Source organism: Netta rufina (assembly GCF_964035555.1).
Source record: "Netta rufina genome assembly, chromosome: 26".
Taxonomy (NCBI): Eukaryota; Metazoa; Chordata; class Aves; order Anseriformes; family Anatidae; genus Netta; species Netta rufina.
Window position 1 is genome coordinate 5,768,503 of NC_140150.1, and position 27,882 is coordinate 5,796,384.

A 27,882-nucleotide genomic window follows, 5' to 3' on the forward strand; every position below is an offset into this window, starting at 1 on the left:
CTTAACACGTACTTCCAAAGTTTTATCACCAACCAGAACACAACAGTACTCAGCTTTATGCTCTCGTTCTGTGGCTGATGCCTTTATCAGAGTAAGAGGCAAGTTAAAACAAAGGTGTGTAGCAATGGCACTGCCTGAACAAGGAAGGAGCTGCTCTAAGCATTCACCACTCAAACTTAGTATTCACTTTACATCTTACACTTCCTAAATTCCACATTTTTTTTTCCTAAAACTATCCATTCCAATGGATTGCTAGAAGGCAAACATCCTTTTACTATGTCATATATGAACTGGGATGTGCAGGGCTGAATGCACCAGCTTACTATTTTTTTTTTTTGAGAGCTCACATAGGAAGAAGCCACATGCCACTCAACTAAGAAGCATTCTCCCAACCTGAGTTATCAGCTCTGGTTACAAAGAAGCCTAGACATTTCAAAAGCTAGAACCCATAAGATCTCCTCCAGCTATTTGGTGTGTAATTTATTTCCTGTATCAGATAAATCCTTTTCATTGCGTTCACATATGAGTATCTTTTAAGACAATAAACATTCAAGTAACAGAACTTTTATAGTGCTCAAAAATGAAAGTCTTCTCCTATGCCTTATCAGGCAACTCTGAGTTTTCTCCCTAGCGAGGGAGAAAAAAGTCTTCGAAGCTAGTAACTTGAAATCCCTTAGAAAGACTTTGTACCCTTGAAACCAGGAATTACACGAAGTTGAGACAGTTCTGACGAGGACAGGTCATGAGCTTTTAGTGCATCCAGAACAAACACAGCCCTGGCTTTCAGCCAGCCTTCTCACATCGCAGACCGCAAGTGGCTCGCTGCTCCAGGAGACTACTGCGTGTTCCCACACAGCGTCGTGTCTGCAGCCCTGACCTGAGCTACTCGGAAACACGGGGCCTGAGAAGGATGCAGAAGGGCACTCGCTTCATTCAGGACACGGGGTTTGGGCATGTCAGCCAGGGAAGGAAGCTCTCTGTCTATCTCCTGAGCTACACCTCTCCAGTGCTCAGTCTGATCTAGGGCTGCTCGCTGTGTTGCAACTCCATCTGGGTCGGCAAACAGAGCTAACTGCCAGCCGAGTCACCTTGCATTGCTCATCGTGTGGCAACTCCGAGAGCTAAAGGTGACTAACCCAGTCACAAGCAGAGAAAGCAAACTGCCAAGAACTCCGCACGCCATGCACGCAAGAGATGTAAACCCATTTCTTCATTGTCTGTACAGGGACTCAAGCACATCCTCAGAGCAGAGCTGCTATCAGAAGAGCTGCTTTGGTACCAGGCCCCATTTCAAGTTGGGACTATTGCCCCGTGGCATCCCTTCCATCAGCCCTCAGGGAAACCCAGTGAACATCACTCAGCAAGCAGCATGCTAACCCCAAATCCCCACATGCTCCTTTTGCATGCAGGCACTCATTTAGATGCCCAGGCATTAAAACCATTCACAGAGAACAGCCTAAACGTACCAGGGCCGTGGGCTAGGTAGGGAGGAACAGCTCCCACAAACACAGGAGCCCACCAGGGAGCAGAGCCAACTGCTGCCCGATCGCAGCAGCTGCCTCAAAGGCCAACAGAAGCCCACCACTTACCTGCTCTGTAGCTGTTGGGCAGTAATATACTAATAGCAGAGTTGTAAAGATATTTATTAACAGTCCAATGATGGTGATCAGATTCGGGGCAATCCAGGCTGGAACTCTTCCGACTAACCATTCCCAGTAACCTTGCATTAGAGGTTCAAGCAGCGATCGTCCAGCACTCTGGTATTTGTGTTCTTCTAACCGTTTTAGCTGGTGCTTTGACAGGGGAGGTGTAGGCAGCTGAACTAGTTTGCTTAACACGCAGCCAGCGGCAGGACCGTGTCCACAGCCCGCGGGGGATTCCAGATGTGACTCCCCACATCGCCTCTTGAGGTTTCGATGCCCGCTCATGGATCGGGTGGCGTCAGAATTTTTATTTGGCAGATAACAGCTGTTACGGAGAATCATAAGACCCTGCAACATAAAGGGGTGAGACATACTGAAGGTGAAGAACATGGGGGGATTTAAAGGTACCAGAACTTTCTAAGCAATGCTCCACAGAGTGTTTTATCTGCCAGCAGCAAACCAAAGAAGATTTTATAAGAGCACTCCCTTAGAAGAGATATTTGGAGAATTGCTGAGGAAAGACAGGAAGCAACTGTTCTCAACACAGTTATAAAATAGTAAGTTGCACTTGTTCTCTTTTCCTGCTGCCTACTGAAGCAAATATCCTGCAATCACCAGCCTAAATTTCAGCAGCAGCAGCAGAAGCTTACACCACACCACTGACTTGCGTTACAGACCACAGCACACTCAGCCCTGCACATCGCTCTCCTGGGAGAGTGAGCGATGTGTAACTGATGCGCCCTGCTTAGCTTATCAATTGATAGCACTAAGAACAGAACAAATACAGAGAAATCTTAAGTTAAACAGCTTTGAAGCAGCTTTGCCTCTTTGCTGAGGAGCAGCAACCACTTAAAGGCAGTTGTAAGAAACAGTGATCTGAGAAATGCTTGTATCAGTTTTGCCATGGTGGCTGTTTTCTTGTCCAAATCCAACCTAAATCAGGTGAAAGCTCATTGTCTATTCAACACTTAAGACAGGCAAGAACATGCCAGAGCTGTGAAGCTTTAGCTGGTCGGAGGCAGCCTACAGACACCAGCTGTGAGAAGATGTGGGGCTACAAACAGCATTCCCAGTGCCAACAAGGAGCCTTGTGGTGCAGCCTCTCTCCTGGCAGCAGGTGACCAGCACCATGTAACTCCCCACACAGACAAGCAGAGAAATACAAGGAAGGAAGGCTACAAAGGAAGGTCTGGTATTTATCTAGTACAGTCAACCTAAATAAGTAAATAACCCTAACTGCTAAGCAGAATGAAGTCCAAGAGAGGAAGATAAGTTATCCCTGGGACCGCGAGCAAGTCACACACCGAGCAGGGAAAACAAGCTAAGTAAACCAAAGGTCAGCTGTGGCACAACACCAAGCGCTCTCGCTTCCACCCTCCGCTGCTTAATTAGGGCAATTTCCCACGGAGAAAACCGCGAGGGGAAGAGGAGAAAGCCAGCACACTGAGCCCTGCTTCGGCCGGAGCCCGCTAAGCCGGGGACCCGCCTCACCCGGCCCCCCAGGGGGCCCGGCCCCAGGCCGAACCGGGCCGAGCCGCCCCGCGGGGCTCCCACCGGGGGCAGGGAGGGGTCGGAGGGGGCAGAGGCGGGGGGCGGGGGCAGGGCCCAGCCTCGGGCTCAGCCCCGGCCCGGGGGAGGCGGCCCCGGTGCGGTGCAGCCCGGCCAGAGGGGGGGCGCCCAGCCCCATGCCCACCCGCAGCACGGCCCCGAGGCCGGTCCCGCACGCCCTACACCAGGCCGAGCCCCGGAGGAGCCGCGGGGAACCGGGAGGGAAGCGGGGAGGAGGCGGCCGGGCCTTACCTCAGCTCCTCGCCCGGGCGGCGCCTTTGCGACACCTTTTGCGACGGCCGGAAAGCGAGAGGGGGAGGGGGGCGGGGCGAGGGCTGGGAGGGGGCGGGGCTGGGGGCGGGGCGATGCGGCGGGGAGGGGGCGGGGCTGGGGCAGGGCTCGGGGCGGGGCCCTGCGGGGGGGGCGGGGCGAGGGGCGGCACCGCCGCGGGGCCGGCGCGGGAGCGGCCGAGGTAAAAGCGCTGGGGGGGGGGGGGGGGGGAGGGAGAGCCCCCAGGGGACCCCTCAGGGCCCCCCCGTCCCGCCCAGCCCCCGTTACCCCGGGGTCGCTCCCGCCGGTGACCCCCAGCCCGGCCCCCCCGGGTCCCCCACACACACCCCGGGCTGCCCACGAGACCCCCCCAGTGCCCCCATCGGGACCCCCGGGACCCCCACCTCAGCCCCCTCCTGCTGCCCTCCTCCTTCCCCTTCTCCCGTCGCCCCCCCCCCAAGTTGCCCCCTCCCTCCTCAGCCCTCCCCTGTTGCCCCCCCAGCTGCCCCCCTCCCACCCCAGCCCTCTCCCCTCACCCCCAGCCCTCCCCAAACCCCCCCAACCCCCCCAGTCCTCCCAGTCACCCCCAGTTCCCCCAGCGCCCCCAGCCCCGCTGTGTCCCCGCTCTGCCCGCAGCACTCCCGGACTTCAGCGGCTGCCCCCCGGCAGCCCCAGCCCGCTTCGTCCCGGGTCCGAGTGCCCGAGGTCAGCCGGAGGAACGAGCTGCCACCGGGACATCACGGCTCGAAAACCGGCATCGACACCGGCATCGGCACGGGTACGTCCCAGCAGCACGGAGCCCGTGCCCCCCTGCTTCTCCCCCGGCTGTGCCATGGGCTCAGCACCGTGTGGGGGGCCTGGCCTCAGCCCTCTGGAAGCTCAGCCCCATGTACGGAATTAATAGCGAGATTTTTTTTGGCATCTCTACTAAGAAAAATGCTCAAAATGAGTCACCCGTCGTTACCCTGCAAAGCCGACACGGTTCCTACCTCCTTGCTCCTAGTCCCTGGGAGATTAGCGACCTTTACCCGCTGGTGTCGGGCTGACCCCGGCAGTAAGTTGCACAAATGAACGTATTCAGGTCCCTCCGTGGCTTGTCCCCGTCCAACCTTTGTGCTCACCTAGGAGCGCATGCAGCAATTTGCTTTCTCTTTCTTCCTTCAATGCAGCCTTGGAGGGTTTTGCTGTCCCTTAGTGTGGCCTCACCTCTGCCTGTGTGCTGGGAGAGCAGGGCAGAGGCAGGCTGACAGCCGGGTTGTCAGCGTTAATGTAGAAATTCCCGAATTTCCACACATACTTTCAGCCATCTTTTCAGCATTATGTTAACTTTCTGCCATGAATAGTCTCAGTCAACTTTCGTTTTCATTACATCTGTAGTTTCTATTCCACATGCTGAAGTCAAGCATGTGCAGATGCTGGTGCACACTTCCTGCATTTAAAGAAAAACCTCAGAGATACTTATTTTTAAAGCGCTTGACTTGCTCTTGGTAATAATTTAATAATATCCACCACAGGAAGGACCTGTGACAGTTGATCTGGGGCTTGACCCCCTGCTTTAGGACACAGAAATGCCTGCAAATTGGGATAAACGTTTAAGAAAGCATACTTGGAAAGAGAGGCCATCCACTGCCATTATATAATCAGCTGGCAAAGGACCTAGCTGAAAAAACAAGGAGGTTGAGCGTGCTTTATTTCCTACTGTTGAAAACAATACGGCAGGATGAGGCGCTAATAATAATTTATTTTAGTGCTGTCCAGCTGACAAATTGCAAGGCAATCCCGTCCTGCCGCCAGCGCTCTGAGATGCCTTTTTGTGCAGCCGTGCCTGCCCAGCCACTCCTGCTTCAGAGCCCCATGAGCTGGCAGGGACACGACGAGGCTTCAGCCTGAAGCTTTGTCGAGCAGGCAGCGCCGTAAGCGCATGCAGCGATCTGCGTAGAGCAAAGCCCATGCCCGGTGCATACAGTCTGCCCGCATAACGGCGAGAAAAATGACTTGATTACCCTGAAAAAGCTTCAAACGTCGAAGAAGATGAAAAGAGATGAGAAGAATTCAGGACAGACCTTGACAGAGCTGAGAAGGAGAATTTAGCGGACAAAATTTACAAAGCGGTTTTATCATCAGGCGAGTTTGGCAGGGGCTGTACCCACGGAAGGGCAGGAGCAGGGCACAACCCAGCTCTGATCCCCAGGCCGTTCAGGTGTGCCAGCCCGCGGCTGTATGCACGGTAAGAAGTCTTCCTGGCCGCAGCTCTGAGTGCTCCTGCAGCAACCGCACTGCTCTGCACACCTGACCACATGAAAACGGTGGTAATTTGTGCCCAGGCCGTAGCTGCAGGCTGTGACGGGATGGGTTGTGATTCCCGGTCCTGACTGACGGAGGCTGGTCGGCAGCAGGGAGCAGACACTGCTGGTGAGCATGGACACACTTCTGTGTGGGGAGAGCAACACCCAGGGGGCACGTCAGGAGCAGCAGCTCTGCTTTACTAACCTCGCCTTAGCCCAGATTAATTTACCTGTCTACGTGTGCAAATACTCCAACGGGCAGAGAATTTGCCTTGTGTCACTTACCCCTACCAGTCCACATGGTGCTGGTACCCCAAAGCTGCCCAGCACCCACCTATTGCAAACAGCTGTGCAAGCTCACAGATTTCACCAGCTATCAGGAGCACAGCGCAGTGTCTCATCTCCAACAGCTTCTCTGGTGTGTGAAAATGGCAGCATGTGAAGAGAAGACAGGAGCTGTGGGATCTCTGTTTAAATGCAAGTTGTGTGCTGCCGTGCTTCAGCACCCATCCTGCCACATACTTAGCACAGCACCAGCATCACGTCAGGACGCCCATTCATAATGAAACAGGAAGACGCCACGCTTTGTCCCCTTCCTCATGTGAAAAAAGTGATGTAGGCATTGGTTTTAGTTGCATTGGAACAGCTGCAGTCTGTTTTATTCCTGGAAGCTTCTCATTTCAAGTTAAATCATTCTATAGAAAGGTCCTGTGAATCCAAAAGTCCTCAACACCCATTTTTCCTCATTGCTACCATCCCACCATGCACATGCTTCATTTTTTAAACCACTGGGAACATAGAAAAAACTTCTTGAGTCAGGCCAAAAGTCCGTCTAATCCAGTATCCTGTCCATGGCAATGACTAATAGAAGGTGCTAAGAAAGAGAATAAACAATATAGAGTAAAATGTTTAGAAGTAACACATCTTGATTCTTTTCCCTTCTATCTCAAAGATTAAGGAAAAAAATGAAGCAAACAGAGAACTTCAGGAAGATGACTTTGGATTACTCTTGAGGTGACATTTCTTTTGACGTCCTCATTCACAGGTGTGTGGCTGGTTGGTTGGTTGGTTTCATGCAAATCTATTAGCTCAGAAATAAATCTAAGGCTATAAACATTTAAATGTTAAAGGAAAATTAAAATCCAAGCATCAGATTGACCACTTGAAGTTTTGAGTTACATACCCAGGCGTATAACACCTGTAACAGAGAATGCTGTGCAAAACACACATTTCTCTTTCATGCAAATTCCTGATTTATTCATATGAGAGATGTTATTGTGAACCTATATTGATTACTATTTTTATTGCATTACAGTCGTAAAATAAAAATCAACATGAGAAGGCAAATGTTATGTTGTATTTAGTTTAAAAATGAAAGTTTAAGGGTCAGAAAGTAAGCAACTGTATCACTCCATTCTTATTAACCACATCCTTTGTTTATCTGTTACCTAACATCTTCCTGACAAGCAGCTGAAGCTTTTATTTTATATAATTACATATTATTTTCAAGGGCTTGAACCACTAATTTTGTAGGCTTAAAAGAAGCACAAACACAGGACAGCAACCAGTTTCTGGTGAATGAGCAATGTTCATTATTCATTGTTACGCATTGTCTGATGAATCTATTGAACTGGCCTCCTGCAAACTCACCTAGACATGCTTACTAGAGAAGGTCAGCAAAACGATACACCCTGGAAAGACATGCTTGTGATCAAATAGCACCTGTGCAGTACGGCTGCATCAGCAGAGAGATGAGGGCTACAGAGTGAGATGTAAAGAAGGTGATCGGCTCTGATCTGGTGCAAAATTCACCCATTTTTGTTCCAACTTCCTTTTTCCTCCCATGAGACTTTCTAATCTTCACGCTTCTTATCCTTTTCTCCTTTTTTTTTTCGAGTCTCTCACACTCCAAGCAATTCACACCTCCTAAGACCTCTCAGTCCTGCACTTATTCCTGTTTTGTCTTGTAATGTTATTTTCCTTTTCTCACACAGTGTTTGATCTTTGGATGCCCTTGGATCTGTACTCTATTATTTGTTCTTCTCATTTTCCCTGTCTCATATTGCATTCACAGGCTTCAGTTTCACCTATGCTTAAACACTTCCTGTACTCTCTTCTCAGTGGTGTAAGTTTAAGGGAATGCTGTCAGCAGAGTATCATTCTGTGCATAAAATGCAGACCCCAGCATAGCCCATAAAATAAACCCTCTAGAGGGTTCTCATCAATTCGTACAAATACCTGAAGGGAGGGCACAGAGAAGACAGATCCCGGCTCCTCTCTGGTGCCCAGTGCCAGGACAAGAGTCAGTGAGCACAAACTGAACCATGGGAGGCTCTGTCTGGGCATCAAGAAGCGTTTCTGTACTGTGAAGGTGACTGAGCACTGGCACAGCTTGCCCAGAGAGGTTGTGGAGCCTCCTCCTTGGAGATCTCCTGAAGCCATCTGCACATGGTCCTCGGCACCCTGCTCTGGGTGGCCTTGCTGGAGCTGGGGCTTGGAGATGAACCCAGACATCCCCACCAACCTCAGGCATTTTGTGATTCCAAAATCAGAAATCAATTCAGCTCAACTTCGTATCTGAAGCGAGTAGGAAGCTCCTTCCCTCTAGCAGCAGTGCAAAGAGGAGCCCGGTTTTGTGAACTCGCTGGGGTGACACAGCTGCACGTTACTGCTCTGACCGCCGGTGGCAGAGGCACAGAGCTGCTCTCAGGCTGGGGCTTACAGAACTGGACAGAGGTAGCAGTGTAACACCACTGTAGATGGGCCTTTTTCTCACACCTTTAAAGACAAAGCAGCTGCTACACTACCACCTGGAATAGGCAGTCCTCGAGGCTGAAGGTTACAGATGGTAGCAGTCAGCTTTTGCTCGTAGATATCTGTGAGCTTATTTAAGTGATGCTTGTAACAGATGTTGAGTCACACATCATGACAGGTACTAAATGAGTACAGATATTAAAATAATTTTGGGTCATTTTCTACCCAGTTGTTTGCTAGTGGAAATTTTAGGCTTTACAACAGCCATTATCAGTTAAAGTGTCACTATTGGGACACATTCTCTGTCAGCATCACTAATTCTAACATGGTGTTATGACTTGGTGATCTTGAAGGTCTTTTCCAACCTAGATGATTCCGTGATTTTATGACACAAGGGTAAGAAGAAAATAGTCAGTTATTCATAGTGACTCTCTTGACCTTTTCCTGGCAGCTGCAAATGCTGAGATGCACAGTAAAGTGGCTCTACTGGTTTCTTTTCTCATGATCTCCTAAGAATTTCAGAGTGAACGCTTCCAGATATTATTTCTGCTTCTTTGTGATTGCTTCCGTACTGTGAAGTCAAATCTCACATTGGGTTTGCAAGACAGGTCTGAGAGCAACATCAAATCCACTTCACCTTGGCATAGCCTTTGTAAAGAAGAGTCATCCTTGACAACAATGGTAGACTGTATGAATAGGCAGCTTGCCTCAAAAAAAATTCTCAGTAAACCTTTTTATTCAATTCCTCACAGTGTTCAGAGGTTAGAAGTCAGCTCTGCAATGTGGTGGTTCCAGCAAGGACTCTCTTTCTTGCCTGCGTCTTTGGTTGTTTGGTCAGCTGCAACTTTCGTGTTTTCATACATCACCGCTATCGTCCTACACCACGTTGACCCTCTGGTGCCCTACATCAGGTTAGTAATGTGCAGACAATGCCCTGATAACTGTATCACAGTATTGAATTGGCTTCTCACGCTTCTGAATTCTTCCCCAACTCCAAACTTTAAATACCAGCTTTTACCCAACAGCTCCAGTTCTAAAGTTGCCTACAAATTGCTAAACAAATTCGTAAGTCTATTCAAAGCTCTCTGTCTATCTAATCTGTCCTTTATGCTGTGGTTCTATGAACGTATCCTTAAAGTGATAATGAACAAGAAATCTGGGGGTGAGTCTCCAGCCCTGTTTGGAGAACAGCGTCTTGCTTTCTCCAGGCTTGGTTTTGTCAGTAAAGCTGTACTGTAATCTACAGTGCCAACTGCATACCATCAAAGCTGTATGTATGGCCTTAATTTTGGTCTTTCAGATTTCCAGGTTCTTCATTTCCCAGTTTTAATACTCTTTATTCACCTTTTATTGTGGAATTAAGATCAGAATAAAAGGAATAGCTATACCAAGCACATTAATTTCTTGTTCTAAGGATAGCAGTTTTCACTGTGCTTACATGTATTTCTAGAGCTCTAGAAACGAGTACAGTATTGTTTGAGTAATGAAAACAGTGAAAAATAGCTGGGAGGGTTTTTACAAGCTTTCTTATGGTTTCTTTGTAGACTGAAATAACTAAAGTTGTATTGCAAGTATTTTTAATATAGATATGTATCACTCCATTCATCTCTTCCAGTGATACAGGGACGATACCTCCAGAAAGATGCTTGTTTGGGATCATGTTAAATATTTCGGCTTTCTTGGGTGAGTATAGAAAGCTGTCCATGGCAAACTGCATGCAGTTCTGTGATGCACAGCATTTGAAATGGTTTCCTTATTCAGATCATTAAAACATCCCATAATTCTCATCAAAAGCTAAATTTTAAGCAATTAATCCTAGTTCTCTTAAGTAATTCAGAGAAAAGTATATTGCAGGGATTTACCCACAAAGCCAGCATGACAATTGCAGATTCCAGAAGGCCAAAAATACATTTAAAAAAGACAAACAAAGAAACTGTTACGAGAAATAGAAATGCAGAGTTAAGGCAGTCATCTTACTTGTGCTGCAGTTACGGAGAGGGGAAAAAACAATATGTTTTTCAAGTGAAAGAGATAAGGTATTTTCCAACCTTAATGATTCTATGATTCTAAGAAAAATCCAATAAGTTATTTCAGTTTTGGCTTCTAAATTCTCAACTGTCCTATTCCTAAGACAGTTTTGGTATTTTAAGTAGATGCTACTGTCACTCAGCATCTTCGCCGTTCAAACAAAACAGTTTACTTGACAGCTTAAAATCTTAAACACATTTGTGATTTTCATTTGCAGGTGTGGCTACCATGTATGTCCGTTATAAGCAAGTTTATGCTTTGAATCCAGAAAAATCCAAGATCATCAAGCTTAATAAGATCGGCCTGACACTAGGACTGATAAGCTGTTTTGGACTTTGTATTATTGCAAATTTCCAGGTTTGTGCTTTGCTTGCAATGTTTTGAACCTGTCCAGAGTTCTGTTTGTTTGTTTACTGAGATACCTGTCTCAGTAACTGGGGGGTTATTAAAGGCAAAACTTTTGAGGAAAAACTTTTTTTTTTTTTTAATCTAATTCCCTATAGAGAACTGTTAATAGTTTGGAATTTCTTTACATATTTCTTATTTGCTTTATCCACTGGAATTTGTGAGCAGACATTCACAAAATTCAAAGCCATTTAAAAACAAAAATCAGAAGTTTTGCAAGAAGCAAACTCATCTTGCATCTCCTTGTAGGAGATTTGAAAGCCTTAACTCCAGATAAGAAGACCACAACTATATCATATTTTAATACGGGAGAATCAAGTGTCAAATAGTCAAAAACTGTTAGAACTAGAAGTAAAGCCAGCAAAAACACCCAACCCCACAAGAACTCTTACTCTGAAAAATCTTCCCTCCTAGGTATCTTTTCCTGCAAAACCTGTGCAATTGTTGAAAACACTGCAATGTCAACCAGCTTTTGAATTTCTCCCAGTGTCTCTATGTTTTTTCCTCAATATTTTTTTCCCTTGCTTTTTCAAAACCAGATATTCTCACATATCACACCATCAGCAGGACTAGATTCAGGATTGCTGGCTGTTACATGCAAGACGGTTGTGTACTTGCCAGCCTCATCATATTAATTACGAGCTGGATTTTTCAGGGGTCTGTAGTAGTGCCTTTAGCCACTAGAGGCTGCAGTGGCTCCTGCTGGATTAGGGCCAAGAAAAAGCGAAACAGAAAAACAGAAAAGCTCCAGGAAATCTCCACCTTTTTTTTCTCTCATCTCCTTTCCCCACAGCACTGCTCTCCCAATTTTTTCAGCAGCCCATGTCTCAGAAACTTCAGTATGCTGACTTTTTTTTTTTTTGGAGGCCTCAATCTGTATTTTTTAGAACTCTAGCCAGACTCGCTGGCCACAGCCCCTACCAACATAACCACCAAGCAAGAGCTTCCAGGTTGTGTCTAGCTGCATGATTGTCTTCCACCACTGGTCAGGAGAGGTTATATCTACGTCTTTTAGATAATCAAAATGTAGAAAGTGAGTATTCCTTTATTATATAGTTTCTGTGACATTTAATCTTGAGCAAGAAAAAAGTGGAAATGATGTACCTACATATCCAAGTGATGCTGAGAATGTCTAGAGGCCATCCCAGAAGCAAAAGGAGCTAAGGCCTATGAAGTCCACTAGTTAATGAAGACAAATGAATTTGAAAATGTACAAAGATGCTTAAAGGGAACAGCCATCAGGCAGAGCCCCAGGCAGCTTTCACTGGTTGGGAGTAAAAGTGATGGCACAAGGCTCAGAGGGGTTTTGATTTATGGTGTTCAGCCAGTGCTATGGCTCAGTTCTGGCTGTGGCTATTGATTTCTCACATCGGAGAAAGATTCCTCTCTGCTGACACCTTACTGAGCAGCACTGGACACACACCTTTACAGCTTGGCTATTCACGTGCAAATTGTTATACTGCTGTGGATGCAGCAGTTAAATTTCATTTAATTAATCTGTGCACAGAGATTGTGAGGAAAGGGTGATTCCAATTCCTGATCTTAATAGCTATTCAGTAACATACATAGTCTCATTCATTAGGGCATAAAAGATTACTTGCGGAATTGGATTGCAGAAGGGCTGCCAATGTGGTGTACAATTGACAAGATGCTTTTTATTTGCTGTGTTTGGCTACTTTGCTCAGTCAAGGATAAGAGGAAAGGACTGAGTGTGACGTAGCTTGTAACAACATAAATTTCAAGTTTGATTGTTTTTCTTGGAATAGCTTCTAGGTTTAATGATTATTATTTGACAGTTGATTCTCCTAACGTGTTTATTACTGTTTGATTCCACCTTGTTCCCTCTGAGTATTCTAAGATTCTAATTTGACAAGCAAGGCTTGTTCAAACTGGAGTCATTCAGAGCAGCACTAAACCTCATTATCTTTAACTTCTTTGCGGGGGACTAGGATTGTGCATCATGTTTGTCCTCTATTGCATTATCCTTCATAGATGCAGAAATTCCTGGGATAGAAATGTTCAGCAGGTAGCCTGTTGTCACTCTTGCACCCTTCGCAGCTGCAGGGATTCCGCCATCCAGTTTCTATATTATCACCCAGTGTGGTAGTGAGGGCAGCTTTTATAAATTCCTGTAGTTAAGATATAGTTGTGGTCTCTAACTTAGCCGCAAGAATTTGCCAAAAAACAGCAATACAGAGAGCTGGCAGGTGCTGGCTTCCAGCTAACTCTGAGATTTCCAAGAAAATCCACATGCTGACACAGTCCTGAACACTTTAGCTTGGCATATGAGAAGATGATTGAGCGGGTGGAGTGTCAAACATTTACAAAAGAAAATATTCCCCAAGTTTAAAAAAAAACAAAAACAGGTTCTATACAAGCAGCGCTTTCTTTCCCTAGAAATGTGTTCTGTACTACGTACACGTGGTTGGAGCCTGCCTGACGTTCGGAGTTGGAGCCATTTACATGCTGGTTCAGACCGTCCTATCCTACCTGATGCAGCCAGAAATTCACAGCAAAGACATCTTTTGGATCCGTCTGACCGTGTTACTCTGGTGCAGCTCAAGCATTGCAAGCAGTATCCTTTTGCTGCAAAATGCAGCAACATTTATTTAGCCTGCCAGTACGACAGAGTGTGCCACAGAAGGTCTGTCATCGTTAGACACACAGCTTGTATCATAGTATTCATGTTCAGTTTTGCAACCTGGGAACTAGGAAGAAGGGAGCCATCAGGTTAAGCCAGCTAGTGAGTCACAAGCCAATAAAAAAGGCAAGAGTAGTTATCATCCCCTCTCCTCTCCCTTCTTCCTGCACCTAAGATTGAAAATCGCAAAATAAGAATTCAGAAAGAGGCGTGACTGTAGACTGTGATTGTTAGGGAGAAAGGGAAGTGTACTTCAGAGACTGATGGTTTTAATGGGGGGAAAAAAAGCCAGGTAAGAAATGAATGTGTCAGCTCCCTGGTGACAGGAGTGCTGCAGCAAGTTTTGTAGTTGGATATACCTAGAACAGAGAAGTACCGAATGCAGCGTAAAAGAATGCTAGTAACCCAGCTGTGTGCAGCAGTAGTGCACCATGCCAGCTGGCACACGGAGCACGTTTAAAGTGCTGGCATTTATCAGAGTGACAACTCTGGAGCACACTGCCAAGGTGGAGTCAGAAGAGCCATTTGACCTCTGAGCTCCTCCCCTGCCCATCCTGGAGTTCTAGATACAAGTTTCTGACACACGTTCCTTACAAGCTTCCCTTGGCTCTGAAACCCATCCTTCCCCTTACCTTTGAATTCTGGGTGCTGGAAACAGGAATGGATTTTGCAGAAACCAAGGCAAACCCATTCAGAAAGAGAGGCCTTTTCCTGTCCAGAGTCATTTACCACTCAGTAAGCAACCCCAGCAGTTCTTCTGCTCACCCTGATGGACCTAAACGTTGTGTTTTGAAGATTGTGATTCAGTTGTGTCAAACAGGACTACAACACTTAAAGCATTAGGATTTACATTCCAAAGACATGAGTCCAAAATCATTGCCTAAATGCTGTCCCTTCTGCAGTTGAATCAAGGCCACCTATTTAATCCCCACAATTTTACTTATTTCTAGGCTGACAGCCAAAACTAACACTGAACCATATGCCCATTTCCCACTGACAGACCATCACTGATCATTGAGTTCCCATTCCTACAGCAAGATGATATAATCTGGGCACAGGCTGGTTTTCCATAAAGAAGTGAGAAAGAGGAGGCTGGATACAGAGTAAGGAAGTCATCTGTGAAACTTCAGAGAATTGCAGTCCATAACAGAAAATGTTGGTGCCAGAGAAGAACAGTATTTTTGATTTTGAATAGTTGAGGGACAAATACAATTGGAGAAGACTAAAATGGAACAATATGAACTCATTCAAGTTAAGAGCCTTTTACAGATGCCAAAAAATCCACAAGCCCAAAATCTTTAGAGGTTTTTAAATCAATAAGGTCTAACCAAAATTAGAGGGAAGTAAAGACAGCTGTAAAAACAATGATATGTACATACATTTGTATATGGAAGGAGAATAAAAGTGAAATGGTTAGAGTAGTTCCTAAGTAATGTAATGATGTAATAAGGGAAGGATAGTAAGAAGTCTAGGGCCATAGGTAAAATGGTTGTTTGGTTGTTTCTGCTACTGAATGACAGAAGGTAATCTAAAAATGCTACTTATCCACTGCTGGAGTGAGACAGAACTGTCAACACAGAACAAGCAAAACAGTTAATTACCTGCTCTGTAACCAGTGGAGAACAGGAGCCAGATATTTTGTATCACAACCATTAAATTCTTTTCATTGCAGTAGTAACTCAGGCAGAAAACTAACAGCTACTAAAGCTGCACATTTTAATTAGCAGTGAGCTGGGTGTCCTGCATTCAGATCAGTAACAGAGCTCCCTTGACTATTCACATCAATGTTTTAAATAGGCTTTGAAAGTCTGAGCATTCAAAGATGTTTGTGCCAGTACGGTCAGCCTTGTTCACTGCCAAAAATAATCTTGCACATCAGGAGGCTTTTGGTGTTTAATCGCATTAAGGATTGAAGAAATTAATAGTTATGTGAAAACCAGATCTTTTGTAACTTAATGTTCTAATTTTCACTTGCAAAGGCAGTAGCACTGGTGTAGCATACTTTCCCTCTGTAATGTATTGAAAAAGCATTACATTTCTTATTACCCTAGAAATACCCCAGGTCTCCAATGAAATGAGGAATCATTATCATGTAGCATTTCTCCTTGGCTGCTGCACCAGACCAGTTATCGAACCCTGGGTGGACTGAAAGAGAAGCAGGAATGCTCGTAGCCTCCTTCTTGGCACTGCTGCTAACAGTACACTGTTTTGGCCTGTAACCCACACACCAGGGGTTCAAGGTGGTTGAGAAGCTGAAAAGCAATCAAAGAAAGGGAGGCACACACTATTAGCCTGGAAACTACTACTGCAAACCTGAAAGCACTAAGCACGGTTCACATAACACAGAAATTTTATGTTAGATCAAGCAGGTATTACAAGGTGCAGTGTACAGAGAACAGGGGTGATTGATGTAGCTTAGAATTAATCTTTTCCTGTGACATTAATCCAAATCAACTGTTGGAACAACCTACAAGTTGAAGAGAATGACATGAATCTGTAAACATCACCATTACTATTTGTTATGCTGAGGAGACCTTGTGGAAAACACACAGAAATCTCCTTACAAACCCAGCTTGAAACAACCCAGAGCCAAGTGTGACATTTCCAAGTTGCTCAATCTTTGTCTTGAATCTTCCTTAACATATTTCTTTAGTGTTTGTTTCCTCACTTGTCTTGTATAGTGGCCTGTACGGCACAAATCTAGTGCAAAAGTTGCACTGGGACCCAGAGGAAAAAGTGAGTAGAAAACGAAAACAGAACAAAACAGAGCAAAAAAATATGCGTGTTTGTCACAGGGTAAATAACATATCTGGGAATTTATTGCAGTTGTAGATAGCTAGGTGCTTTCAGGACATGTACTTGGGATGGGGGAGGACAAAGGAGCCTTAGCAGTTTAGCCAGCATGCAGCTGCTTGCTGAAGTGCTGTCCTGAGCAAAGCAGTTGCAGCTTCAAGCATCACTTTAAATTAATCTCATTGATGGGCAGTAACTGAACTGCTTCAACTGGTTGTCAGGATAGCCACCTATCTGGTCCACACTGATCAGAAGTTCCCAGTTACTGTTACAGGTAACTGTAAGCAATGAAACGTGCTAGCTGGTCGCTGTGAAGCAGAGATCCTAACTGCTGCTAGGTGGCTATCTGGTGAGGTAAGGTGGAGAAAAAGGCCAAAAGATACAGATGCTAGGGATGCCATTGAAATGTACGTGCTGGGCATTAAGGGACACCAAATGGCACGGAGAACAGGGGCTAGGGCACATAGGTCTCAGTGGCTCTGCCTCCATCCCTGGCCCTGCCCTTCCTTCTCCAGTCACTGCAGGAGGCATGGGAGGTTGCTGGAGAAAATATCATGCAGGCTGCTTTTGGAGGGCTTTTCCTCCCTCCCTCTCTGTAAAGCACAGAGTGTTCGTGAGGTTTGTTCACACCCAGGGAGACCCTCAAACTTTTTTGGAAGATGGTATTACTTCTGTAAAGGGATTTTGTTGCTGGCCACATCAAGCTTTTATCGAGTCTTCATTTTTTGCGAGGCGGATATGCATTTCCCAGTGGGAGTGATCTCTGGTGTGTGGAGCTGGTGTTTTCCTGGTTATCCTCACTCTTCTACTGAGTGAGCAGTTCATTCTGAGGGATTCCAGACACTCTAAGGAATTTTGTTTTCTGAATAGAATAGTTGTGGATTCGGGATGTCATATGTGCGAGCTATCTTTGTGCCATTACAGAGTCAAGAGGACTTTCTAATACTGACTTTTTCCCCCTCTCTCTCACTGTTATACAGGGCTACACAGCTCACATCATCAGTACCGTCTCAGAGTGGTCACTAGCATTCTCCTTCCTCAGCTTTTTCCTCACCTATATTCGTGACTTTCAGGTAAAATGAATGTTAACATTAAGCGCTCTGCTTCTCTGAGCTCTAAATATCCTGACATGGTGCAAGGTGGGCTGTGTTCACCTGCTTCTGAGCTAACCAGTATGGGTCAGTTGTTGAGGCTGGAAGAGCCGCAGCATGAACAGCATTAAATGGTCCTTTCATCCTCGGTAGCATCTATTCCTACTGTGTTAACACACAGATCCCAGCCCAGGCTAGCTGTACCCAGCTTCACTTGCAGGATCTGTCCCAGTCACGGGGGAGGTTTGCTATAGGCTTGCAAGGCAAACTGCGGAGGCAATCCAGGACAGTATGGGAGCCGGTTTAGTAGTTCTTGAGCTGATCTGCATTTTGTTGTTTCATCTGACTATTGAAACTGTCCATGCTGAGCAAATTACAAGCCTGGTAAGTTGTGATTTCTTTCTTTTTTCCTGCACAGAAAATTTCCCTGCGTGCAGTTGTTAGCTTGCATGGACGAACCCTCTATAACACACCACAGAGCTTTGTGGCTGATGAACAGACACTGCTGACAGCAGGGAGCATCTAATGAAGGTGAAGAGAACATGTTCTCAGCATAACTCAGGAATTTAATAGCAATAACAGTTTGCAATTATTTTATATTTTTTAAAAAAATGAAGTGATTGTATTCTACTTGACATGAAGGGCTTTGCTATTAACCCACACAGCAATGCAAATGTTATCAGTATTGTAAACGAGCCTGTAACATTTCTACACATGCCAATGTCATGAAAGAATTAAATGAAGGTTATTAAAAGACTCACGTGTCCTCATCACTTCCCTTACACCCAACAGAGAGGCAGCACAGAATTCGCCTCCCGCAGCACCTTGCCCTCTTCTCTCCAGTTTTCCTCGGGCCAAATCCTTCGGGAAGCACAGAGCCCCCAGCCCTGCCTAGAGCTGGGCTCCAGCCCCAACTTTCTGTACCTACAGCTCCCCCACTGGGACAGCTGGAACTGACCCATGACCAGCATGCTGCACCAAAGCCACTCTTAAGGAAAGTCCTCTTGGCACCACAGCTGGACAAGAGACAGCCAGTAGCAAGAGCTTCCCCTCTTGCTACAAGCTACCTAGCAGCCGTTTGGGCTGATGGACAGGTTTGTTCAAGGGTTCACGTGCAGAGCCATCCCCATTGCACAAGTCTAGGAAGATTTGGGCTATGCAGGCGGTGTCCTGCTCACTCACAGCGGATGCACCAACTCTTAAACACGCACAGAGCATAACACAGCGTACATCCTGGTAGCACTGACGTTCCTAATGCTCCCCTGAGACAGTCCCCAACCACAGAACCATCTGCTCGTTTCCCTTGCTGCTTCCAAATGCTGCCATACAGCACACTGCTAGTCCTCAGCCTGACCTTGTAGCGTGTCAGTGTGCTCCAGAGGCTGAGCTCCACCAAGCTTTCAGTGACAAGACACCTGAGAAGTGCCAGGGCACATATACTGAGCGTTTTCTCACAATCTCCCACACATTGATGTCACACCCAGAAACACACACTTGATCAAGTTCTTCCAAAGCATAGCAAAGTAAAGGGTTACATGTATTTGTTTATGCACAGACCTACCATATTATCAACAGCTGTCTTTGAGACCTATTTAGCAGCAATGACTCAGCTTCCTTCCAAAACACGTAGCTGTAGACTTAGGCAATAAGCTCTAACGTGTTTCCTCCCACACCAAAATAGCTTGTGCTGACATCCTCTGTTCCCTGGTGGGGCAGGTGAAGGACCAGGAGCAGAATTTAACCTGGAGACCTGGAAACCACAGCAGCTGCCCAGGGCAGCCTCCTTCTCCCAGATTAAAACTGCAGTTGGGCTTCATTAGCACTTGCAGCCCAGCTCAGCCTGGAGTTCAGATAGTTCATTGTGTGAAAACAAGCTTTGCAGCCAAAAACCTGCCAGACTACTGAAGCCAGTGGAGTAAGAGGACAAGCAGACATGATTCAGCCCAGAAGGTCATCTGCATCCTGGGCTGCATCAACAGAGGTGTGACCAGGAGGTCGAGGGAGGTGATTGTCTCCCTCTGCTCTACCCTCATGTGGCCCTACCTGGAGACCTGCATCCAGGTTTGAGAAGAGAAAGCTCCAGGGAGACCTTATTGTAGCCTTTCAATACTTAAAGGGGTCTTATAAAAATGATGGAGAAGGACTCTTTACTCAGGTAGATAATGATAGGGCAAGGGGGTATGGTTTTAAACTAAAAGAAGATTGATTTAGATTAGACAGTAGGAGAAAATTCTTCACTGTAAAGGTAGCAAGGCACTGAACAGGCTGCCCAGAGAAGCTGTGGATGCCCCCTCCCAGGAGGTGCTCAAGGCCAGGCTGGACGGGCCCTTGTCCAACCTGATCTGGTGGGTGGCATCTCTGCCTGTGACAGAGGTGGGGAACTGGATGAGCTTCCAACCCAAGCTATTCTATGATTAACAGTGAGTCACTGAGGCCCAAAGGGCTCTACAGCTTAGGGGAGATTTCCCCAAGTATTATAATTTAGTTGCTGATAAATCCCTAGGGATTGAGGCCTCCCTGGAGAGTGGCACACTTGGCTACATGCTCCCTAATAAGGCAATACATAAACCCTAGTGGCTGGTTAACTGCTTAACCCAGAAAACATGAAGTTTGAGCTAGCAGAAAGCACTTTTCTATACCTTATTTAAGTCTTATTAGGTGAATGGTTTAACCAGATAATCACAACATGACGCCTTTTCCTGTCCTGCCCTACCCTACCCTGGGTGTGCAGAGACCTGCTGGGAAGGAAGAAGAGAGCCCCTTTCCTAGTGCTCAAGACAGAGAGGCAAAACCACAAGCCATTCATGCAGCTTCTAAAGGCAGCTTCTGTAGGACCCTGCCTGCTCATGGGGCTTTTCTCCCCTTTCCCTTGAGGTCTGGCATCACTCTCCTTTCACCGCTCTCCCATGGATCACCATTAGGCACAGAGATTATTTGACATGAAGACCCAGACAGGCTGCCTGCCAGGAGCAATACCTACAAAGCCCCGCATTTCTCTGTGGTGGCGCCACTCGGATGAACTGCCAAGGACAGACCAGCACTTGAGCAATTAGCAGTGGCAAATTAAAAGCTCAGCAAACCTCACACCTCTGGTCTCAGCCACTAACACCTTACTAAGTCCCCTCCTGAGTGTGGATCACATCATTTTCTAACCCACCAAACAGGACGAGATTCCCACAGCTTCAGAGTCTGAGTACTCAAAAATGTTTGAGTTCTACCTAAAACATCACAATCTTCAGTGTGGGGGGAAAAAAAATGGGGAAGAAAAAAAAAAAAAAAAAAAAAAACATCTCCTCTCCCAAACCACCCTCAGGTTCCCTAAGTACTTCCTAGATTTCTTGTTTGCAGAAACTTCTCCTCTTCCTGTCTCTCCGCTTACTAAAGGCGTGGGGATCGGTAACACCCAGACACACCTGACCGAGTGCTCTACTTACACCTCTCCATTGCACCCCCACCCCTTTCTGCATCTCCCACAGTTCGCTGCCAAAGTGGCTGCTCAGTCCCCGGAGGCTGGGCCGGGTCCTGTCCCCTTTAGCAAGGACGGTGGCAGCTGGTGTCCCTGCAGGGAAGTCAGCCTGTGCTGGCTGAGGATAGAAGATGAGGAAAGTCTGAACGCTTAAGCAGCCAACACAAGCCCCCTTAGAACCTGCTTCCCTTGCTACAGCACTAATAGGGCCCTGAGGGCATTAGTGTGCTTTAATTGCCCTGAGCGACCTCACCTGGGACCTCCTCCCACCTCCTCTGAACATTGCCCCTGAGCTCTGCTTAAAGTCAGGCCTGAGCACCCAGTCATGGTGTGAGCAGCTGGGTTTGTCTTCAATTCTGCCTCCAGCTTTATTTCTTGGCTGGGCTTCAGACCTAGATTGTAGGTGACTTTCCTCCAGTCTTATATCCTCCGTGCACCTCTGGTGTAAGTTTCATCCTGTCTCTGTTCACATCTCCTGCTGCTCCCAAGTACTCTGGGATGGACCCAGAACTGGATTCATCATCTCATCTTGCTTAGGATTACCTATGGGTCCTGCCATCAGCACCCTGCTCTGGCCCAGCTCCCTGGACAGCGAGGGCACTGCCCAGGCTGCAGCAGCCCCACTCCCACTGCTCCCTACACGGTGAGATGTTTCTGACCATGCCTGGGGAGTTCCTCAGCATTTCCTTAAGGAGCAGCTGCGTTGGTGCTTCTTGTCCTTGCCAGTTCTTGTGAACTTGCTCTTTCTCAGCTCCTGGCTGGCAGTGGTACACTACAGGCTTGGGCTGGAGAAACTGCTAGTTTGGTGACCCCAGTGTCTTCTTGTGAGGCCATAGCTGAAAACAGTTCTCATCTGTCTGCTGGTGTGCAAGGTGGCTCTAAAACTTACTCCTGATACAAGAACCACAACCTGCTGCAAGGACAGCGATGATGGTAGCATCTGCCAGCAGCTAACCATGGGAGATGGAGCGTGCCAAGGAGTCACAGCCCAGCTAAGATCCACAGGGATGCCAACACAAGGCATCCATCAGAAATAGAAAAGCCTGCTAAGTTGGTAACATCCAGCAACTGCTCAAATTCTCAGCAAATCTGCTTGGATTCTTGGGCTTGAGTTATTGGCCCTGCCACTTGGACAGCCCAGGTTTGTCAGACTGTTGAGCTTAAACACCACTTCTCATGCGTGATAGCTGGAGTACAAAAATAAGCACGTATTTCTGCTCAAAGCCAAATTGGTGGCTGCTGACTGGCTTTGGTGAGAGAATAATATGGGAAAGATGAAAAAGTGGTGGATGTGTTGGGGAAATGGCAGGTATTGTGCATTAATTTTAGAGAAGCATGACAAGGAGATGGGGCAAGAGCTAGCTAGGAGTTTGGAGTGGGATGGAGTATAAACTGTTATAGCTGGTTCATCCTTTGTGCATTGAAACAAGGTTTACTATGTTCTTAGTCTTCCATTTGAAAAAGAAAGAAAAAAAAAAAAAGACTAGAAACTGAGGCTACAATCAAATAAATAAATAAATAAATAAATAAATAAATAAATAAAAAGAGTATTCCAAAGGACAAAATGTTTGCAGGTCACTGGAGACTGTTTAAAGAGTAAATGTGTGCCACCAAGCCCAAAAAGACTTGGAGAGGGAGGAGAACTGGGTTAAGGCAGTCATTAGATGCTAGAAAAAAGCCTTGAATAAACTGAATTTACATCCAAATGGGCAGACAATATAAGGGACAACAAACTTGTTTGCAAACATCAGGGGGTGGGGAAGTGTGCTAGAAGGCTTTTAAGATCAAAGCATAAAATGAGTCTTCCAAGATAAGGCTATCAGAAGTAAGATACTGATATCTATAAGCATCACAAAAGAGCCTAAGAGCTTCCTACCCTGGGAGCCTTTGCCACTGGGAACTCAGATTTGACTGAATCTGAGATGCAGGTAGAAGTTTCAAAACAGTAACGAGTGTGTGAATTAATCGGATTATGTCCCCATGTTCAAACAAAAATCCTGAAGGAGTAAAAGATGAAACAGCTGGAATAAGTTCTTACTCAGAATTGTTTCAGTTCTGGAGGACAGGAAAGTGGCCAATATGCCAACAAATTTTCAAAGGGTTCCCAGCGACATCTGTGGAACCATAGGATCAGTGCTTTCCTGTCCATACCAGTAGAGTAGGTAGAATTACAGTAAAAAGGGAGTGGTAATGCTCAACTGTATAGGAAAACATAGCATTGTAGCAGCAGCATAGCAGATGTCAGCATGAGATCTTGGTGGAGGTGATCTTGTTCCGAGTTAAAACTCTTCTCTTCCACATCCACAGGCAGATACCAAGGAGGTGTCTTTGGTCTGGTCAGTGGCTGGGCACCAGGACACCTGTACCCACCTGCTTGTCTGGGGTTGCTCACTGTGACATGGAGGACAACACTGGCTTCCAAGTCCTCCTCACAGCTCCTGGGTGGGTATGACTTGTCTCTGAATGTACCTTTTTGTACCCTTTAGGTGCTGACATATTGACCTTTTTGTCTGTCCATCCAACCCCGCTTGTGTGAGCCATCAGGAATTACATCTCTCCTTATCGCACTGTCTTGTGATTCCTACCCTATCTTCCCTTCTTAAAGGTTTGAATTTTCATTTTAAGCTGTTGCCTCTTTCTGACTGTCCATTTCCTGATTGGAGGTCCTCAGTAGCTGCAGATAGATGTGCTGTGATGGTGACAACCTGCTAATCTCCATGCCATTGACCCCTGCCACTCTCACAGCCCTCCTGCTGCTCGTTTCTTTTGCTGTTCCGATGGCTGTTTGCTCTCTCTCCAGACAAGTCTTCACTTTCCAACCACGATTCCCTACAACTGAAGAAAGGTCTCTGTGGGTTCAGCAAAGACGAGAGCTGCCTTGCAATTCCAGTAGCATTTACCAAAGGAAATGGTAAATGTGTTTCTCCAAACAAAGATCTATGGTTGATTATCTACATGGACAATTTCCACCATAGATTTACAGAAACCAGGCTGCTGTAGCAAAAAAAAAAAATAATTAAAAAAATAAACAAAAACAAACAAACAAAAAAGCAGTCCTCAGCTTAATAAATAGCTGGTTTAAAGAGAAAAAAAGAAAGGCTGATTCGATCTGTTTCTCAATGAAAGGAAGAAGTCCCAGATATTCTTGTTGGAGCCCGTGCATGTCAACATTCATAGATTATTTAGAAAAGGGGTAAAAAGCAAGATGACAAAGCTGGCAAGTGGCACAGGTCTCAGGCCATGACAAAATGCTGGAGATGGTCCTCATAGTACCAATAACTGAGCAATAAAACAAATGATAAAATTCTATATAGATGAATAAAAACTCTTGTGTTTCCATATAGAGTAACGTGTACTGAACGAGTTGTTATGTTCAAAGAGATCAGCAAATTCATTAGATCATAAAAATATCAGGTCAATTTTGAAGAGCTCTGGAATGTAAGGTACTAGGGAGGTGTAGAAAGCAAAACAAAACAAAAATCCAAAATGCCATTGGAACTCCATGATGCAATCTATCTGTACGGAAGTCCTGGTCCATCCATCTGAAAAAGCTTCTCATCAGTGCTGCTCTCAGTCTCTCTGTCACTCTCTGCCTAGCCTGTATTTGTGCTCATTTCTCTTCAAAGGATATTTATGCAGCATTTCCCAGCACAGGAAAAGAAAGACTGAAGAGGAATTTGAAAAAAGCCCGCAAAATGGCTTTTTGTTGGTGATATAAGGACTGGTTATATTCATCTTAAAAAGTTAATGGAAAATATTACAGGCACAAAAAGTATAAATCAAGGGGTATTAAACATGAAGATATCATGTATAAGAACTATCATTGCTGGAAATATTGAAAACACCAATGAAGTCTTGCATGTGATCATTACATCTTTGTATGCTTTTCTAGGCATCCGCTACCAGTTCCCCATTCTGATTTCCTTCTCCATGTTGGTCTCTGCGATAATGGGCTGGATGAATCTTAAGTGTTCCAGTGCTGACTACTTACACTTTCACATCTTGGTTTGGAAAGTCATCTCCCTCCCCACCTGCCAGAAGCGCTCTCCGAACTGCACCGTAACTGTTCTGTGCCTGCCACATCCACCAGAGTTGGGCTCTGCCAAATTCAGCCTTGGCATCTGCTCCCGCTGCCGACCATGCCATTGGAAATCAGTCAACTTGTCCACTCTAATCCCATATGTAGGAAACTCAGGATCACTTCCATGCTGTCCAACACGGTTTGAGAGGTGAGTCTGCACATCCCTAGTGATAGCTATCGACAGGTTAACTCATTTTCCACCATTTCTGCACATTTCCATCCCCAGCAGCTGACTGCTGGCTTGCTGGTGAGAAGCTGGATCTGACGCACAGCTTCCAGGCAGCCTTTCACGCTAAATAACCTCCACAAGATGTGTGTCCTCAATTGGAAATGCCAGTGCTCTGATGGTTTGACCTCTGGTTGCAAAGTGACACCTTTGCATGTGGATAGTTCTTCTGTCCAAACATCCCAAGTCTCCAGATTAGGTTGATGTCAGCAGCTGGTCCGGTACCATCTTTCCTTCCCAACCTGCTTTGTCCAGTACTCTCTGCCACTTTCACTCTTTCAACCCAGTAACTCTTAAAAGACCTTTCACTGTCTCTTCCTTGAAAGTGATAATTTCAATTCATAGCCTAAATCTACGGTTTTCGTATTCCTATGTGTTAACACAGCAAGCAGTGTGTAACTTGCAATGCCTTCTGCCATTCGAAGCTGCCAAGAACTTTCACTCCTGGGCTGCAGCCAGTGTTCCAAGCTTCTGTTTCACAAAGCGACTCGTAACAGATCACAGATGTTAACAGATGAACAGTGCAGAAAAACCTAATCCGTGCTACAGACGCTGTGACTAGATGAGGAGCAGTTCCAACAACGTGCAATGTTCCTGGCAGTTGACAGTCCCTTTGCTGCTGCTGGTGGCGCAACTTCCCCACACCAGCACAGCGAGGTCCGTCTCTCAGTTCTGTGATCCTCTCAACTTTGCATTGATGCTGTTCCAGGAAAAGACATCTTCTCTTCCACAGATGGCTTGGCAGTGTTCTTCCGAATTGCGTCACATTTTCCATTACTTGATCACAGGGAAACAGCCTATTCACTTCTTTTTCTACCAAACCCTATTGGCCATGTTTCTTCAAAACCTTGCAGTGAGGACTCTTCAAATTTTCAGTATTTTATCGGTGTATATAGAAAATCCAGGCATAACTGACCACTTTGCCAGGGATAAGGAGGTTCTGGAAGAAAGGTGGTGTGCTGTAGGACTTCAAACACAAGAGTCCTTCCAGCAAAAGCAGAGGGGAAACAAACTCAGCTTCATTCATTTCTTCGTAGATCATTGGAAAACAAAGACTTTTGTCAGAAGACAGGAAAGATGAGAGATGTTTGTTGGAAGAGTATCACAACTGGTGAGCACAGCACCAGATGAGACATCAGGTTGCCTACCTTTCTTGTCTGATTGCTGTCCCATCGCAGTGGTCTGGCTGGGCTGGATGCTTCATAGCAGCCTGTATGGTGCTGCAATCTGGATTTGTGACCCACAGCGTTGATAATGCACCAGCGTTTTGGCTGTCACAGAACATGCTTGCACAGTACCAAGGCTTTCTCTTTTTTCACTCTGTGGGCAAGGTGGGAGCAGACAGAGCCAGGACAGCTGACCCAAAATGCCCAAAGGGATGTTCCATACCATATGATAGCATGCTCAGCAAATAAATGGAGGATGAAAGGAGGATTTTGAGTACATTTGTGATTATCATGTTTGCCTTCCCGAGCAACCATGTATGCTGAGGCCCTGTTTAGCCAGGAAGTTGCTAAATATCTGCCTGCTGATGACAGATGTTAAATTATTATTTTACTTTGCCTGTACACGCAGCTTTTGCTTCCCCTATTAAATTGTCTTTATCTCAATCCTTCCTTCACCTTCCTTCTTTTCTCCCCATGCTGCAGGAAAGGTGAGTGAGCAAGCAGCTGTGTGGATGCTTGGCTGTTGGTCAAGGCCAACCCACCACACCCATGTATGTGTGGGGAATATTCCCACTTTTCACCAAGAAAAAAATAATGAATAAAAAAAAAGAAAACAGAACCAACTGTCTCCTCATTACTGCTTACAACTCCCAGGCAGGCTTAGACAAACTTAAGACTTCAACTTGGACTTCTTCCAAGCTTTCTGGAAGAAGCATGGATGAGACAACAAACAGATCTCTTCCCCACTGTTGTCATTAACTGCTCAAAAACAATAAATAAATAAATCTCCCATAACTTAGCCTCTTTGCTTTGCACATTTACAAAAAAAGTACATATGACCTGCTTGCTCTGTCTTATAGACTAAGTTATACAGGGATCAGTAATGTTCAGTACAGCCATACATGGACAAGAAAAAAAAGGGCAGGTTTTGTTGGCAGTACAGTTTATCATAATTAATCATAATTAATCAAGTTAATCATAGCTGCAGCAATGAAACCTAACTTTGGAGAACTGCAGGAGAACCTAACAAAATTAAGTGACATGAAAAAATTAAATGTGGCACAAAGGGACATCTTCTAGTAATGGGGCTTGGTAGTTCAGGTTCATGGTTGGACTTGAAAACACTGAAGGCATTTTCCAACTTATTGGAGTCTATGACACAGCCAAGAGAAAGTAGCAAAAGGCCTCCATCCAACACCTGACAAAACATGCTGGGGAAATATGCTACAAAGATCTATAAAAATGATGGTGGCAAAGACAGCCTGAGTGCTCATTCTCTCCTACAATGCAAAATTTAGGTAGCATCAAATGTAGGTAGCAGGAGAAATGCAAATAAAGACTGATCAAGCTAATGGAAGAGACATTCATCAAGAATTATTAAAGATACATTAAAGATACCACTCACAGATAAAGAAATGTGCCTTTTTTGCTTCAATAAGTAATGATTCAATAGAATTCTTTAAAAAAAATCTCACCCCTCAAAAA

At 45.7% G+C, this 27,882-nt stretch overlaps 2 protein-coding genes across 5 annotated transcripts in view; one reads left to right on the forward strand and one right to left on the reverse strand.

The window, feature by feature from the left end:
* The window catches only part of CEPT1 (choline/ethanolamine phosphotransferase 1), a 30,681-nt gene extending 27,179 nt beyond the window's left edge, over positions 1–3,502 (reverse strand). For both annotated transcript variants that reach the window (XM_084302072.1, XM_084302071.1), the window contains exons 1-2: positions 3,444–3,502; positions 1,590–1,991 (exon numbers count right to left, since the gene is read on the reverse strand). In XM_084302072.1, coding sequence (XP_084158198.1) covers positions 1,590–1,985 — 396 coding nt within the window. In that variant the 5' untranslated portion in view covers positions 1,986–1,991; positions 3,444–3,502. The remainder of the gene's footprint in view (positions 1–1,589; positions 1,992–3,443) is intronic.
* Positions 2,635–18,179, forward strand: DRAM2 (DNA damage regulated autophagy modulator 2). 3 transcript variants are annotated; one of them, XM_084302074.1, is made up of 10 exons: positions 2,635–2,979; positions 4,098–4,239; positions 6,699–6,791; positions 9,253–9,411; positions 10,116–10,183; positions 10,746–10,885; positions 13,331–13,508; positions 16,228–16,310; positions 17,348–17,440; positions 17,877–18,179. In XM_084302074.1, exons 4-10 carry the CDS (start codon positions 9,281–9,283, stop codon positions 17,982–17,984), a joined length of 801 nt encoding a protein of 266 aa, XP_084158200.1. In that variant the 5' UTR covers positions 2,635–2,979; positions 4,098–4,239; positions 6,699–6,791; positions 9,253–9,280; the 3' UTR covers positions 17,985–18,179. The 3 variants fall into 3 exon arrangements, with proteins under 3 accessions (XP_084158200.1, XP_084158199.1, XP_084158201.1); XM_084302073.1 differs by lacking the exon at positions 2,635–2,979 and adding an exon at positions 3,608–3,663; XM_084302075.1 differs by lacking the exons at positions 2,635–2,979; positions 6,699–6,791 and adding an exon at positions 3,614–3,663.
* Positions 18,180–27,882: the final 9,703 nt, after the last annotated feature.